Source organism: Tenebrio molitor, chromosome 1 (assembly GCF_963966145.1).
Source record: "Tenebrio molitor chromosome 1, icTenMoli1.1, whole genome shotgun sequence".
Lineage (NCBI taxonomy): Eukaryota > Metazoa > Arthropoda > Insecta > Coleoptera > Tenebrionidae > Tenebrio > Tenebrio molitor.
In genome coordinates, this window is record NC_091046.1 from 620053 (window position 1) to 637412 (window position 17360).

The window sequence follows — 17360 nt, forward strand, 5'->3', positions numbered from 1 at the left end:
TGTGTGATGTGTGAACAGAGTTGTTCTATGGTGTGAACATTAGATCTACTCTCCCAACCCACAATGTTTTGTGCTTCTTTGTACATAAAAATATTGAATGAAACATTATAATTTAATCAAAATTATGTACAATTGCTTTTATAAAATAATATGTTTAGTTTTATTGGTTTTATTACTCATAAATAAATATTTTTAAGAAGAGGTAGTTCAAGAGGGTTATTTGAATCCCACGTGATCAGAAACAAATTGGCGCGTTGCACGGATTGCCCGTTGGCGGGAAACTGTCAGAAGTCTGGAAGTTATTTGTTCTGACGTTGACTCATTAAAAGTTCATTATCATCTATTTCTGTGATAAAAGTGTAGTCAAAACTTTCTCCAATCGTTAAAAAGAGTTTTTCTGTGAGTGCTGTGCAGTTTGCACGGATTTTGTTTTGTGCTTTGGCAAGAATAAGAGTCAAAAAATGACTTCAGAACCGCCGGTACGACGATCGACAAGATTATCGGCCAAAGTGAATTCCACCAGATCCAGAAGAATAGCGACCAATCCTCCACTGATTATATCTTCAGACAACGAGGACGACGAGGTAGTGGTGTCTTTAGGACACAAAGAAAAAAGCATGACCAGCACCAGACCCAGGAGACTAGTCACTAAACCTCCACCGATTATACCTTCAGAGAGTGAGGTCGAGGACGAAGATGACGAGAGGGTGTATTTAATACCGAAGCAAAAACTCCTGACCAGACCCAGGAGACTAGTCAATAAACGTCCATCGATCATATCTTCAGACAGTGACGTCGACAACGACGACGAGGTCGTGTTTTTGGAACCCGAGCCTCCCGTTTTGATAGATTTGACTGAGCCCCCCGCGCCCGTTTTATTAGATTTGACTGGACCCACAATCAAAAATATAGATCTCAATCCTGTCATAGTGCTGTCCAAGATGCCGATGAACCCGCAAGCACGTGAACGGTCGACGGACAGCGAAATCGAGAAAACACTGTCCAAAGAGCCTCTCCGTACGCCCCAGAAGACCAAGTCGCGAAGCACAGGAAGCGACAAATTCGTGACTCCCCCAAAACAGAGAAAAATCGACAGCGAAAACGACGAAAATGTCCCTCTGACCTCCCCCGTCACTCCCACCGTTCTGCTAGAGAAGCTCTCCTTGGTGGCTTCTGAGGAGAAAAACAACAGGAGAAAGCTGTTCGAAGAGAACGATTTGTATCTGAACGCGAGACGGGCGTTGCACAGCACGTGTCCCACCACCATGCCCGGGCGGCAGAAGGAGCTGGACGAGCTGAAAGGGTTCATATTGGGACACGTGGACAAAGGGACGTCGGGCACGTTGTATATCAGCGGCCCCCCTGGAACGGGAAAAACGGCCTCCCTGAACTTGATCCTGGAGGACTCGAAGATCTTGGCGGAAATCAGTCAGGTTTACGTGAACTGTACTTCGATAAAATCGTCAGGATCGATATTTTCACGAATCGCGAAAGACTTGGGAGTGAAGTCGGGTGGAAATAGCGAAAAGGAGTACATCAGTGCCGTCGAGAAGCATCTGCAAAGGCCCCACAAGACAATGTAAGTGAAAAAATGTCATATAGTTGAGGTTATGTAGTTCTTTGCGAATTTAAAGATGGCGGCCAGATGACGTCACACGCACAAAAGGTTATGGAGTTTTGTAGAGAAAATGGTTTTTCTTTTGGTTTTCCCCTTTTGTCAATTGTATTTCACTATTTCTCAAAACTGTTTCATATTTAGGTCACTTTGACATTTAATATAGGTAGGAAATAGTTCTGAGAAGTAGTGAAATACTATTGACAAAAGAGGAAAACCAAAAGAAAAACACTGTAAATTCCGAGTTGGATATGTTTTGTTTTCGTTTTTCTTTGGGATTCTCTAGTTTTTTTTTTTTTGTAATCAGTCTTCTCGTGTTGGACGAGATCGACCAGTTGGAAAGCAAACGGCAGTCAGTGCTGTACACCATCTTCGAGTGGCCCGCCATCCCCAACTCTAGACTGATGCTGGTGGGCATCGCCAACGCCCTGGACTTGACCGACCGCATCCTGCCGCGCCTCCAGGCCAGGTGCGAGCTGAAGCCGCAACTGATGCACTTCGCCCCCTACACCAAGCAACAACTAGTGGAGATATTCACCAGTCGACTGAGAGACGCCGGCGTCTTGGACATCTTCTCGCCGGTGGCGCTGCAAATGCTCGCCGGGAAAGTGGCGGCGGTGTCGGGAGACGTGCGCAGAGCGCTCGACATAGGGCGGCGCGTGGTGGAGCTGGTCGACAAGAGAAGGACCGGCGACGGCGTCCTCAAGGCCGTCGAGAATCTCGCCGAAGAACTGGAGAGCGAGAAGAAAATCGAGAGCGTGGACCTGAAGGAGGTGGTGAGCGTCCTGAACAGCGTGTACGGGACGACGCAGAGTTTCGACGACGAGGTGGACGACGCCTTCCCCTTGCAGCAGAAGATAGTGGTATGTTCGTTGTTGCTGATCTTGAACAAGGCGAAGAACAAGGACGTGACGGTGGGACGCTTGCACGACGTCTACAGGAGGGTGTGTTCCAAGAGGAACATTCAAGTGGTGGATCAGGGGGAGTTCGTGGGGTTGTGTGCGTTGATCGAGACCAGGGGGATCATCAGGATCATCAAGAAAAAGGATCCGAGGATGCACAAAGTGAGTCTGGTGTGGGACCAGGAAGAGGTCGTGGCGGCTCTGAGAGATAAGCAGCTGATGTCGACGATTATCGAAGATGGTAGTTGCTTAGGGAAAATGTGATTTATTTTTAGCTCAGACGAGTTTTTAGCGAAACGATTTTTTTAATTTGTAAGTTACGTTTTCACTTTTGATTTTTTTACAAAACTGTTGATTAGTAAGAGATGAAAATGAAAAAGTTACTAGAAAATTATAACTTTGAAGATTTATTCAATAAAAATGAAATTGTGTAATCTCTTTTTTTGCATTAACCGCTGGTCCTCGTGAAACCTTGAACACCGAACTTGACAATCCATTTTGAGATATAACTAAATACGCAGAGCAAAAAAAAAATATGTATATACATTTTTTCTTCAAACGTCCGTAAATTATGACATTCTGCTGCATTGATAATGCTAAAGTGTCACTTCATTGACATGGCATTTAACGAGCTGACGAGCGGCAGATAAAGTTATTATCTGCTGGTTTGTCTGCCTCACTGCGTTCGGCAGCCAATCTACCAGCCGCAGCACATAAAACTTCATGTTTGCTCCTCATAACATAATATACTATTAAAATCTGGCTAGTATGAGCGTTAAGGTAATAAAAAAATAATTTACTTTATCTATCCTTGCTGTTAAATTAGCATTTTATCTACCCTTACGGTTAAAATGCCACTTGACCTTTTGATTTGAATAGATAAAAGTACATTTTAACATTTGCTACAGAAAAACTTTATTACCCTGACAACGCTCATGCTAACGAGATTTTAAAACCTGAATGATTAGTAATTATTTAAAAAAAATAGTATATAACGGTATTAGGCCGATATGGGTTATATAACAGATGAGGTTGAGATATTGTAAAATCGAGGCGGAGCCGAGATTTTATAATCAACCGGGTCTGTTATATCCACATCGGCCGTATGTTGTTTTATAGTTTTCTTTATACCAATAATACTTAACATTTATCTGTAAGACTGACATTTCTCTTTACTTCAAAAATTAAATTTAGTTGTCATTTGTGCCGTAACCGTAGCAACGGCAGCAAAAATAACGGCCTCGGTCTGATAATTTTGAATAACGGCCTAGACTGTTATAGGTTCATATCAATCAAGCATTGAGTACTGATAAATCCTAATAACAGTATGGTATAAAGAAAATGTTTTAATAATAAAATACAAACGCTATAGAAAAAAAATGAATATTATACACGACGATAAAGTTTAATTTATCTTTGAAAGCGTTTTTTAGCGTGTCGACTAACGTCTCGACGCTAAAAAACGCTCTCAAAGATAAAATACAATTTTTTCGTCTTGTATAATAAATAACTATTTCTCCAACATTTTTTTTTATTGACGGAGTAGTAACCGTTATTCCCTACAATGTTATCAGTTATCACTTGTAAGAGTGAAGTGCTTTTACTCATATGAAAATGACTATTATTAATGTGACGAAGTGTTTTACGAGTACACTATCTGAAACTTTTCCCTATAACATTTTGCAAGATTCGCAAAAGTTTTCCAACATTTTTTGCCCTACAATTTTTACTAAACGTGTCGTTTTGTGTGATTAATTGATTATAAATATGTATAACTGGTCTCCTTTTTTTGTGACCACGAGAATTTTAATTTTTGTTACTTAGAACGAGACGCTTCTGAAAGCTCTAACAAATCGAAACATGAATAGCCACAAAACAGAGCGACAAAACCTTACTATGAATGAAATAAAAACACTTTAAATACAAAGAGCTGCAAAAACGTGTAAGATAATTAAGAGTGAAAACCAAGTGAAAGGAAAAGTCAAAACAAAAACCATAACTAAACAGTAGGTACCAAACGTACTTACAATTACTACATGCGTTTCCTTAGATGTACTCGTAATGCTTAACTCATTTTTATATTAAAAAAAACAACTCAGCACAAAAACCAACATAATATTAAACAATTAATTCAATGAATGAAAATCTTTTTTCGTGTTCGTTTCGTGGGATATACACTTCTGGACAAAATTAAAGAACCACCAATAAAAATTAAGTACTTGATTAAAGTCTCATTGATCTTAATAGAATTCACACGTGTCTTAGTTAAGTGTATATTGCATTATTTTTATAGATAGTATGCCATGAAGAAATGAACAAAGGTAATGCACTTGTTTTCAAAATAACAAATGTCAACAAAAAAAAAAAAATAGGTAGGTACTTGTTAGAGATACGGTTTTGAGTTGTTTTACTGTACTAAAGCGTTGATTTTATCTTTACGAAAGTACAAAATCTTTTTTTTTTTAATTTGAAATTGTCAAATTGAACGTCAGATTTTGGAAGTACTGTCGCAAGCAAAATCATGATTTGACACAATGGAAAATGCTCCATTGTAAAACGGTCGTCAAAATCATAACCTATTGTATGACATTAATTGACATTTGGTGCGATTCTGTTTTAAAATTTACAACATTTACAACAAGGTTGTAGTTGCTATGATATGAAGCTGTTGATTGGTTGGATCTTGGATCTACGCAAAATCAATGTTGTTCAATAATAATATTGCTAAATTTTGAAACAGAATCGCATTAATCAGTTAATTAATTTTTTTGACATTTTGTTGACATGGGCATAATCAGGCAGGGAAATTTTTTCATTTGTGACAGTCTAACCAAATTTTGAAATGACATTGACGACCAGAATTTTTTGCTCGCGACAGTATTTTCTTACCGTTCTGTGCCCAGTGTTCAATTATAACATTTATTGTTCGGTTTTTGATTGTCGTGTTTAGTTTCGTTGTGTTCATTTTTTTTTAATTGTTAGTTTCGTTTCGTGATTTCTGTAATCACTCTGTAACACTATTACAGTTTCCCATAACGCGCAAGGTCGTGACATCTATCGATATTTTGTCTTTTTTCCGGACGCAAGGTTTTGAGCACGACTTGTTATTACGATCAGCGCAGACGACGCTTTTTTCAAACATCGAACCTGTCTGGTTTTGGTTTATTTTTGCTGTATCTGATTGAAAAAAATATTTCATATGCTTCTACGTTGTACTTTTCAAAAAAATAAAGTGTCTAGAGTAACAACCCGACGTGTTTTTATTTTTCATTTCATAGGAAGTCAGCCTTGATCTACCGGAAGCCCAAAATCTTTTGTTGAGACAATGATTCTGCCACTTAACAGGGAACAACTTTGCATCAATGAGTTATGACGATTTCTTCTGCGACAAGAAATTAATTGTGGCTCCCGAACGAGATCGAAAATGTTGTACAGTCGGATGCAAAACGTTTTGGTCGTCAATGTCACTAAAAAATTATTCGTTTATGTCAGAATTTTGTAATTTACACTGTGTAATCAAGACTTACTGTCATCAAAGTGTCAAAAATAATTTAAACGTCAATTAAAGTAGCACCATGAGCCTGACGTCGCCGCCCAATGTCACAAATCACAATTAAACGTCAAATAAATAATGTAAAGGTTAAGATCGATTTACAATTGAGTATTTCAAAGTTTGTCAAAAAATGACATTGACAACCAAAACGTTTTGTATTTAACTGTACCGTAGACAGACGTACGTCTGTCTTTGTTGGTATCGCAGGTTCGCTAATCCCTTGCAAAAAACCGATAATTGATATTGAAATTTAAATAGCAATTTCTTCACGTTGACCTAACACGCTGCAACACAATGAAGGAGACCGCTCGAGGCGATAATTTTCGTTGGAATCGAAAATGATCCGATGCAATTCGGCCGATCCAAACCGATCAACATTTCACAAAATAATGCGTAAGTGGGCGTAACACGAAGTTACGAATAAAGCAGATATCGATTAGTATTCACCGGAAAAAATGATCGTCGTTCGGCACTTGCCCTCGACGATTCGTAAATTTTTCGAAAATCCTCACCGACCCGCGATTCGCGATTGTTTGACGAAAAACTATCCGATCCCCGCCAAAAATCATGTCTTGTATTATTGATGTCACGTGACTAGCAGACAGTCAGACACTAGTTTTGAGGCATGATGGCGCCAAACGTCGATGGAAATATTTGCATACGTTTTGTGTCGATTTAGGACTGTTTCGGATCGAGTTTGGCACTCGACGAGTTGTCTTTTTGAAAATTTTCGATTTAATTTTGACTCGACTTGGCGCTTCTCGATCTATCGCGGTCGCCTTGGAATGTGTAATGAGGACATATTGGTTATGGAAGAGAGAGACGGAGACAACCGGATTGTTACTTTCATTTGGCGAATGTTCGATCGGTGGGCGAAAAATCGAACCCCGATGACTGGATTTCGTCAACTGACGGTCGAGATTTCCCTCTGGAACGTTTTCTGGATCGGGTCGTGGGGTTTTTCCGGATATCGCCAATAAAAAAACGAGATGAAGATATTTTTGTTGGTCTGAGCTGGTATGTCGACTGGCGATGGTAGCGACCCCTATATTGTCAATGTTGTTAGGCTTACCAAATGGAGTCTAATGGAGTCGATTTAATAAAAATTCTCTGAAAATCAATCGAAATGATGAAAAACCTCAAAGAAATGGTAACAAATCGAACCGTTGTCGAACTGAGTTTATGTTAAAATAGTGCTGAATACAGTGTGTGCCAGTGATAGCTTCAAAGTGGAAATGTTTACAATGTAGACATGGGAGCCACCTCTGCTGTTTGTCAATCTTTTCCGCAACATTATCGTCTGTTTTGGACGAATCGAACGCTCTTCATCACGGAAATTACCACCGAGACGCTGATCAGATGAATTCCGTTTTTTGTTGGAGCCTCTAGAAGGCCCTAATCTCGCCACCAATACATAGCCAAAGGCTATGTGCAACATTTTTATTTCGTTTTTGCGCCAATAATCGAACCAGTACCCGTCGAAACTGACCACTAGAGCTGTCACTGGACATGCTGGACCACCAACAAACCCTCAATTAACTCACCTTTTGCGTTGCAGACATAAACCAATACCCTAGCTGAACCCGTTCCGGATAACTATGTAGTAAGTACAAACCTAACCCCCAATCCCCGACTCCTCACGATAAACGACCGTTTTTAGGTTAGGCAGAGTTGACACTGCCTGCACAATACAGTGCGATGTCACAGAGAGTCAAAAGGCCTAACCGTTCAGATGATGGATCAGTACCAGTTAAAAGGCGCAAAGTGAGTAGTTTTCCGTGGATTTTTAGACACGATTCTGACTTATCTCGCTTGTCCAGCGTACGGCGGCGGAGGAGGAGGAAGCGGCCTCCTTGGCCGCATGGCAGCCTCGGTCCAACGACCTAAAGAGCATCTACAACCGCACGACGACCGAGGCACCGGCCGAATTGTTCCGCAAAGATTTGATCAGTGCAATGAAACTGCCTGATTCGGAACCTCTGGCTTCCAATGAGTATTGGGTCATCATCGACCAGTGGAAGCAAGAATGGGAGAGGGGGGTTCAAGTGCCGGTCAACCCTGATTCCTTGCCGGAACCAAGCGTTACCGTCACCCATTGCACCCCCATGAAGCTCCAGCACGAGTTCAAACTGTAAGCATTTGGCCAACTCAGTTATTTTGCATGCGAAGGAGGAATTACGTTAAGAGTGACCGACCTCAGTGACGTCAGAGCAGACAAGAAGTGACAATTAATGCTTGCCAATCAGACTAGTTTTGAAGTTGTAACAACCAATGGTTTGAAAGTGTCAATTTTTTTGTTTTAACAAATGTAGGCGAGGTTTTTTTTTTGAACAAAAACAATCAGTTGTCCAAAATAAATAATACGTTGACTAAATTTGTACCGAATGTCAGCTGTCAATTTTAGAATATTCAGAGGCAGGAATCTGGGTGTCAAAAAAACAACCATTTTTTTCATATATTTTATCATTTATTGGTAGAATTGTACACGAAACAATAACAACAAAAATATTTCGTGTGTTAGTTATGACTCGTTTCAGTTGTTATTTATAAAGAATTTTAATTGAGAACGGTGTAATGATAATTGTCTGAAGTCGGTGCGTAAATTGCTTACTCATATTTCAACCGTTGTGATTTTAGTTGCAGATGTTCGCACATTTATTTGGTAACAAAATGTACAAAAAGGCTCTTTGGACGTGGAACCTGGACTATTGTATAAAAAAAAAATGAAAAGCGGAAATGATGGACGGCTCAAACAAAATTTAAAATGCAACTAAAAACCAATCAAGTTTTTCGACACGATTGTGATTTAATATTGTTTTGATTGGAAAATTCCATAAAAAAATATTTAATCGTCAAACGAACGGCGAGCACGTTGAAAATTAAGATGTTCAAAGAAAAGTTTTCCATGCACGCGGTCGTATTTTGTCTTGTCCGGTGCAATTGGACACGTTTTTATACGAATTTGGTTGTTTTCAGGCCGAAAAACAAGTACATCCGAATCACGAAGGACGAGAACTTCAAGATCGAAGAGCACGTCTTGTCGAACGCCCCGGCCCAGTCGGAGGCCGCCTGTTCCTACGACCTGGACGAGTGCGATGTCTCTTGGTTGCGCACCCTGAACGCCGAACGCGCCACGTCCGGCCAATCCCCCGTTTACGAAGACCAACTCGAGCGGGTGATCGAACAATTCGAGCTCTCCTGCTGGGACAAGATCCAGTCGATCTTGCGCAACGAGGAGGGCCTCGGCATCGAATACGACGAGAACGTCATCTGCGACGTGTGCCGGTCGCCCGACTCCGAAGAGGGCAACGAGATGGTGTTTTGTGATAGTTGTAACATTTGTGTTCACCAGGCGTGTTACGGCATCACTCGGATACCCGAGGGACAATGGTTGTGTTGTACTTGTAACCTGGGCAAGCGACCCAAGTGCGTTCTCTGTCCGAACAAAGGCGGGGCGATGAAGTGCACGCGGTCGGGACAAAAGTGGGCGCACGTCTCTTGCGCCCTCTGGATACCGGAAGTGAGCATCGGTTGCGTAGAAAAAATGGAACCCATCACGAAAATCTCGAGCATTCCGACCAGCCGGTGGGCGCTGATCTGCGTCCTATGTCGGGAGAGGGTGGGGGCGTGCATCCAGTGCTCGGTGAAGACGTGCAAGACCGCCTATCACGTGACGTGCGCCTTCAAACACGGACTCGAGATGCGAGCCATCATCGAAGACGAGAACGCCGACGACGGCGTCAAATTGCGATCGTACTGCGAGAAACACAGCAAGTCCAGCAAGAAGGAGAAGAGCGTCTGTTCCGGTTCCGAAGATGACGATTCCAAAAGGAAGAAACGGAAAGACATGACTTCCGAGGAGAAGAATCAGGCGAGGGCGGCTCGCCTCCAAGAGATAGAGGCCGAGTTTTACAAGCACGTTTCCATCAAGGACGTCAGCATACACCTGGACGTCGACAACGACGCCCTCCACTACATCTACAACTATTGGAAATTGAAACGGAAAGCGGGCAACAACAAGCCGCTCCTACCCCCCAAATCGGAAGACGTCGACATGCTCTCTCACAAACGCGAACAAGCCGACCTGGAGAAGATGAAGATGTTCGTACAGCTGAGACAAGACTTGGAGAGGGTCAGGAACCTGTGTTACATGGTGAGCAGGAGAGAGAAGCTCTCCAGGAGCTTCTTCAGGTTACGGGAGCAGACTTTCCACAAGCAGGCCGCCGTTCTGGAGGCAGCTCCCAACTTGCCCAACGTCGTGGTGCAAGCGGTCATCGAAGCCAACCACGGACCTTCCATCTACGACCGCATCTATTCGCACGAAGAAGCCGAAGATCACACCACAGATTTCGACAGAATCTTGGCAAGAATCGCCGGAATCAAATCGCCGACCGAGTCGAGCGACGAGAAGAAACCCGAATTGAACGGCTTGTTCAAAGACAAGAACCCATACAAGAAAGTCTACTTCAACGGAACTTCGAAACGAAGAAGCGGAAGCCTGTACGGAAGCAGCACGTCGAGCAGCGACGAAAAGGATAACCGTTTGAACGCAGCTAGCACATCCGAAGAAGACGACAAGACGAAGGTGAAAAAATCGACACCCCGGAAAGCAAACAACAACAACAACAAAGCCGCAGACAGGAGAAGAAAAAGACACAGCGCCTCGAGCAAGATCGAGAGCAGCAGCGAAGAGGATTCGAAACAGAAAATGAAAAAGAGCTGGGGACAGTATTCGCGTTCGCGTTTGATGCAGGTCGAACGGGAATTAGGGTATTCGGGAAGCGACAGTGACGAACTGATGCCGATACGTACGACGCAGAAAGCGGACGCGAAGACGATGTCGTCGATCTATTCGGACAGTGACAGTTCAGACGTGTCGATGAAGAACGACGATAAGTCGTCGAATGCGGCCAGCGATTCCCAACAGAACAGATTGAGGACCAAGGCGGCCGTCAAAGAGTTCTCCCATAAACCTTCGACGTCCAAGAGTCCGAACAAGGCGAGTCCCGAGAATAAAAAGAAGAACAAAATTGAAACCGTCAAGAAAGAGAGTCCTTCCAAGAAGAAGGACTACGTCCCGTCAGATTTGATAGTTCCGCAAAGACAAGCGGCCAAGAAGGCCACGGAGAATCTGAAATCGACAACTTCGAATCGTGTCGTCAAAGAGCAAGCTCAAGACGAGCCACCTCCAAAAGTCGAAGACAAACCGGCGAAAATTCAGAAACCTAAAGCGAGACCGACGAAAGAGGTCAAAGAGGTGGTTGTTAAAGAAACGAAAAAAGATGCGGTCAAAACAGGCGACATTTTCGATATAGACAAAGAAATGGACAAGTTGGACAATCTCGAGATTCTAGCCTACGTTCCTCAGAGGCAAGCCGCGAAAAAAGCGGCCGAACACATCAAGAGCGGCCTCGGCAAACCTGTGACCCAGACGGTCGCACCGTTCGACGACGACAAGACGACGAAGAAAGAAGCCGAAAGCAACAGCACAACAAAACAAGCGAAGAAAGAACCGGAAAAACCGGCTCGAGTGTCGGAGAGCAAAAGAAAGTCTTCCTCGAACAGCAGTTCGTCTTCCTCATCGAGTTCTTCCTCGGACACGACGACGTCGTCCAGTTCAGACAGCGACGACGAACCCCAAAAGGCCCAACAACCGCGATCGGAGAGTCTTTTCTCGAATCAACAGAGTCGGGAAACGGCTAAGCGGACGAACGCCAAGGACTGGCCCTTTCTTGACAAGGGTGCCAAGCCAACAGCGCCGTCCAGCTCATCCTCCGACTCGAGTGATTCTAGCCGTGCCCCCTCTCCTGCACCGAAACCAGTCGACAAAACAGCACCAGCACCACCACCACCAGCAGCACCAATCAGAAAGAGTCCCGATAAGAAACCAGCACCTCAAAGAGAGGAACAGACACGAATACGAGGCAAAGGACGACCGACAGCCAGAGGGAGGCCGAGGCCATCCAAGTCCGGTGATAGGGTCGGAGATGCTAATGTCAGGCCTAGAAATATGTCTGATAGCCAACGTGGCGATGTGGAAAGAGAACGAACTAAATCTAGGAAGGGAAAACAGGATGAAGTGGCCGATAGAGGTGAGAAAGAGACCGGCAAACCTAAATTACAGTCTCCGGTCCGGAAAACGGACAAGAAGCTGAACGACAACAACAAGCCGGAATCGGAAGTTTCGAATCTCGAAAGGGAGATACTCGAAAGAAAAGCGGGAAAGCAGGGTTCGAGCAAGACGAAGTCGACGCTGGACAGGTTGTTCGGATCACCGGAAAAGAAAACCGAGAGAGACGACAAAAAATCGCTCAACAAAACGACGAAACAACCAAGACCTGACAAGCTGAAGTCGACGGTCAAAGAGAACAAAGAACCGGAAAAAGTTTCGTCCACGGTGAAAAAATCACCAGTCAAAAATAAAAATATCGACGAGATTTTCACCGAGAAAACTGTGATGAACGAGAACAAGATCGAACCGAAAGAGAAGAGCACCCCGAAGAGAGAAGAAGCTTCACAGCAAGTCAAGGTCGTAGAAATCGAAGAAGAGTACAAGCCGAACGAGAAGATCACCATCATAGATTCCGATTCCGAAAAGAAGTCCTCCCCTCAAAAACCCTCCCAAGAATACCAGAACCGTTCGATTTTTTCACCTCCCCATCTCAAAGACAATTTACTCGATTTCGATAACTTGGACGACGGTTTCGGCATCTCCAAAGACGAAGAGATCATGAAAGGCCCCCTGACGTTCTCTTTCGGCAACACGAGTCTCTTCAAGGAAGATTCCAAGGAGGATAGCGCTCGCGAAACCCTCAATCTGGTCGAAAAGTTGCGAATGGAACTGTCGAAGAAGTCGACGAGTTGCGACGTGGACGACGGCGCCAGCGTCTCTTCCAGCACCAAAAACGAAAGCGACAGAACCGAGTTTGCCGAACAGGTGGTACCGAACAGCGTCGCCGAAGCCAAGAACGAAATCAAACCGGACGAGGTCGCGACTGTCAACTTGGAGATGAGAGTCGAAGTGACCGAGACGACGACGTCGAAAGATTTCGAACAGGAGAGGAATCAAGATTATAGGTATCTCAGTTGCGAGGCTGACGTACCACTGGAACAGAACAAGAACATTCCCATTCAGCAGCACCACGGCCTTCCAGATCACGGTATCAGCGCCCAGGGCGACGAGCGGTGGGTGCCACCCAGTGATGGTTATGCCAATGCACCAACAATAGGTAATTGCGACAGACAATTTCCCTATTTTCGTACTCGCGTAGATCGTTTTCTTTTGATTTTTATATAGTTGGCAGTGAAATTTGATAGTACTTTTGTTATCAGAGTTTTTTGTTTCTGTAAATAAAATGTTTACCTGTGGTAACTCTTTGGATTTAAAAGTCATCACATTATTCGTACACGTTGAATGAAAGAACACCCTCGAGTTTTCCCTGATCAATTAATAAATTCATGTGTGTGTGTGCACTTACACGTATAAATTGACGTTTATTTGTTGTAGATCCTGCGAGTTACGGCAGCGACAGCCAGTTGCCGCCACAGCCCCCTCAGACACCTCAACATTTCATGCAACAATACTCAAACCAACCCGCACATCACAAGAACCAGTCCGTTTTGAACACATTACCCCCTCAGGTCGAAATGAGGTTACACGATGACGTCGTCAAGAGCCAATCGCCGACGTTACACGACAGAAGAATCTCACAGACACCCCTCAACAACGATCCCGCTTCGATGGATTGCATGCCTAGTCCTTCGCCCTACGCCGACATGCACCCGCAAGCCAAATGGGCCGACAGCGAAATCATCAGTCGCAGATCGTCCTCGAGTTCGGCAGCTTCCACTTCGAGTTCGTGTTCGCGACGCAACGACGAAGACGACCTCAAGATGAGACCGGACGTGATGATGGTCAACCATCAGGCGCTGGAAAACATGGGCTACCTCCAGCAGGGCATACCCTTCCCGCCCGAACCGTTCCCCTCCTTCTCGGAAACGTCGCAGTTCGTCAGCCCGGTCAGCTTGTTCCCGCCGCCCAGCTTGAACACTTCTCTCGCGTTCCCCTCGACGGGTCCGGCTATGTTTCCTCCGGCTTTCGGTGCACCCTTTCCGGCTCCGCATTCGGTGATTCCCACGTTAGCCAAACCCGTGAACGAGACCGTGCAATACTCGTCGACGTGCACGGCGACCTTCACTTCGTCGCAGCACAATATGGCCTTGACGGCGGCCATGGTCAACCTGCCGCCGAGCATCCCCAAAGAACTGGACTCGCCACCCGAAGAGGAGGTTCCGACGCCCGTCGCTGCGGCGCCCGTTCCTTCGCAATCGCCCGCCGAAGAGACCACTCCACAGCAGCTGTCTTCGCCTAGTCCCTCCATAAAATCCAACAGTTCGGCGGGCAAGAAATCGCCCAGCAAACCGACAAGGACCTCGGCTCGGGTCACTTCGCAAGGAAAGAGTCCCAAACAGCAACAACAACAACAAGAAACGGGGAAATCGGGCGTCGGACGAGGAGGTCGCGGTGATAATCGGCGGAATTCGGTCAAAAGTAACGCCTCTCGGGGTGGTCAAGGACAGTTGCGGGGTAGAGGAAGAGGTCGGGGTCGAGGTCGGACGCATTCTTCGTTGAACAACGATTACGAACTTTTAGCTAACACGATACACAATAAGCTAGTGGGAACGGTGTACGATTTGAACTTCGACGACGACATCTCCAACGAAAATATGACCGACTTGAAGTCGATGAGAGAGAGGCGAAAATCGGTGGACGTGCACGAGAGGAAGGCGGAGACGAAAGACAGTTCAGAGTCGCCGTCGCAGAAAAGCACAAGATCATACAACGCAGATCTGAGAGATCTGAGGCCGCCCACGCCGGTCGAAGAGGCCCGACCCAAAACGGCGGAAGCCGCAGAGGTGGAACCGATTTTTCCGGACATGGTACAACCCGTGCTGCCGGGGCCCGTAGACATGAGAACGTACAGCGCCAATTTCGATCAGCAGAACTACAACGAGGCTAACTTGTTGAGAGCTTTCGCGACAGGAACGACGGAAACTCAAGTGAACGAAGAGATCGACGAAGAGTTCGAGAAGGAGCTGCAGACGGCCCTGACCGCTCCGAGCAAGAAACTGGAAGAAGCTCCGACGCCCGCCGAAGTGGGTAACATCAAAGTGTCCTTGTCGGACTCGCGCAATCAGTTGAAGGTCAAGATCAAAGGACCCATCGCCAATTACTCGTCGACGATAGCCCCGTTGCCACCTCCCACCGTCGATCCGGTGACGGTTTCGAACATGAACTACGTTTCGAACAACGCCGTCAGCAACAATTCGATCGGAGCATCATCGGGTACGTCGAATCTCAGAAGGATGAGGAAAAAAGAACTGTTACGACAGTACTGGACGCAAGACATGAACATGGACGATTCCTCTTGCGCGTCAGGTTTCAACGCTACTCCTATCGTACCTCCAGTTAATCGTACTATTATCACTATACCTAAGGCTGTGGCTTCTATGACCAGTATTCCTACAAAAGACGACTACAGAGATTACAGGACCGGTTCCGACGACGTGATCGAGACGAAACAGCATCGAAAAGAGACAAAGTCGAGACCTCTGTCGAGGGAGCTGCGACAGCTGGACTTGTCGTTGGACGATGACGGACTGTTGGAGAGGAGAAGGAGTATCGGTTCGGTCGGCAGCAACAACTCGACGACGACGTACGACTCGTCCTTGAACAAGAGACGAGGTCGACCTCCGCGTCCCCAGCAGTCAACGGGCACGCCCAGGTTGAAGATAAAGATCGCGGGCAACAGCATAGTGGGCAAGATCGACGACAAGCGAGACCGGATAAGGCCGCCCAAGAAACGTCTGGCGACCATCAACATGCCCAGCGTCGAAGATCTGAAGCGCGAAAGCATGAAGTTCAGAAAATTGGTGATGGCCGATTTCGGCGACAGCAAAGAGAAGCGGAAAAAGAAAGACAAGAGCGAGAAACGCAAAAGTAAAAAGTTCAAACCCGAGGTGCACATCATCTCGAACGAGGCTCAGAATTCGACCAAGCTGATAATCAGGATAGGTAAAAAAGTGGAGGATAGGACTAGCGGTGGGGAAAATTGTGAATCGGCAAGTGGCGGTGGCGGTGGTGGTGGTGGTGCTGGTGCTGACGAAAAGATGACTCCGATCAAGCTGAAACTGTCACGGTGTCAAGAAGGCAGCGGTTACGTGATGAAGAGGGCGACACCAACCCAACAACCTCCCAGCACCGAGACCAAAGCGGAAGAGGCGACTCAACCGGGCCAGCCTCCTCCTTCGCCGCCTCCGATCAGCCTCCCGGAAGGGGTGCCTCCCCCGCCTCTGCCCCTCAACAAAGACTGTGAAGTTAGATGATAATCGTGTACCATAAATCCTCTTGATCTGTAATATAATAATAATAAATACGGTAGGTGACCGGTGAGGCAGGTTGTACAGACGCTAGCTGCTACTTCACCTGTTTTAAATCCACGTTGTTAAGCTGTCTAGTGTATGTGTAGGCTAAGCGAGCACATGTATGTCATTAATTTCAGTGTACAAAGTCAATTACAGCCGCAAACGTGTAATCATATTTTTGTACATATTGTAAGTTATGGTATTTGTGAATATAAATAGTACTAATTTATATATATTAATATCATTTAAAATGATTAACTCGTGTTGACAATTTTGATAGCTAGACTCGTTATAGAATTTCATCAGATATTGTACAGAACAAATGGCTTGAGTGCAATCTTTTTTATCGGTTGTTTGTTGTGAGAGAGCCATTATTTTATTATTGTACAGTTTTTATTATTTTTTAACATTCGTCATTGCGACATGTACTATAAATTACTTAAAAAGATTTTATCTATTTATAGTTATATATAGTTAATTTTATTTTTTATATTCTGAATATGTTTTTATAAGTGTACGTGTTGTATCATAATAGTTTACTTCAAGTATTAAAGCACAAGCCATTTGTTGTTTCATGTTACATGATACAAAATAATATTATAATAAATAATATAAAATATGAACAAAGTCGAACGTTTTTCGGACAGTCCACACACGACCCCCGACCCTTAATACTGCAGTTTCATCTTTTTTTTTTATGATATATCGACACGACAAAAGCACACTACATTCTCTTGTTACATGTAAATTTTCTTTACCAGCCGGACTGTAAAATGTACGTGTATGATTTCACAGATGTACACATAGTTGATTCGTGAATTATATTCAGTTTTATATAAAATTACAATTGTGTTGTGATTTATTT

The 17360-nt window shown here is 44.6% G+C and overlaps 2 protein-coding genes across 3 annotated transcripts; both read left to right on the forward strand.

Moving 5' to 3' along the window:
- The first annotated feature begins 60 nt into the window (after window positions 1–60).
- On the forward strand, window positions 61–2952 carry Cdc6 (Cell division cycle 6). The gene is made up of 2 exons (XM_069062095.1): window positions 61–1579; window positions 1923–2952. The coding sequence occupies exons 1-2, from the start codon at window positions 462–464 to the stop codon at window positions 2779–2781; spliced, it is 1977 nt and encodes a 658-aa protein (XP_068918196.1). The 5' UTR covers window positions 61–461; the 3' UTR covers window positions 2782–2952.
- Window positions 2953–7067: 4115 nt separating this feature from the next.
- rno (rhinoceros) lies at window positions 7068–16726 on the forward strand. 2 transcript variants are annotated; one of them, XM_069048361.1, is made up of 6 exons: window positions 7068–7220; window positions 7629–7673; window positions 7731–7834; window positions 7891–8201; window positions 9047–13299; window positions 13578–16726. In XM_069048361.1, exons 3-6 carry the CDS (start codon window positions 7769–7771, stop codon window positions 16454–16456), a joined length of 7509 nt encoding a protein of 2502 aa, XP_068904462.1. In that variant the 5' UTR covers window positions 7068–7220; window positions 7629–7673; window positions 7731–7768; the 3' UTR covers window positions 16457–16726. The 2 variants fall into 2 exon arrangements, with proteins under 2 accessions (XP_068904462.1, XP_068904452.1); XM_069048351.1 differs by having other exon boundaries at window positions 7109–7673.
- Window positions 16727–17360: the final 634 nt, after the last annotated feature.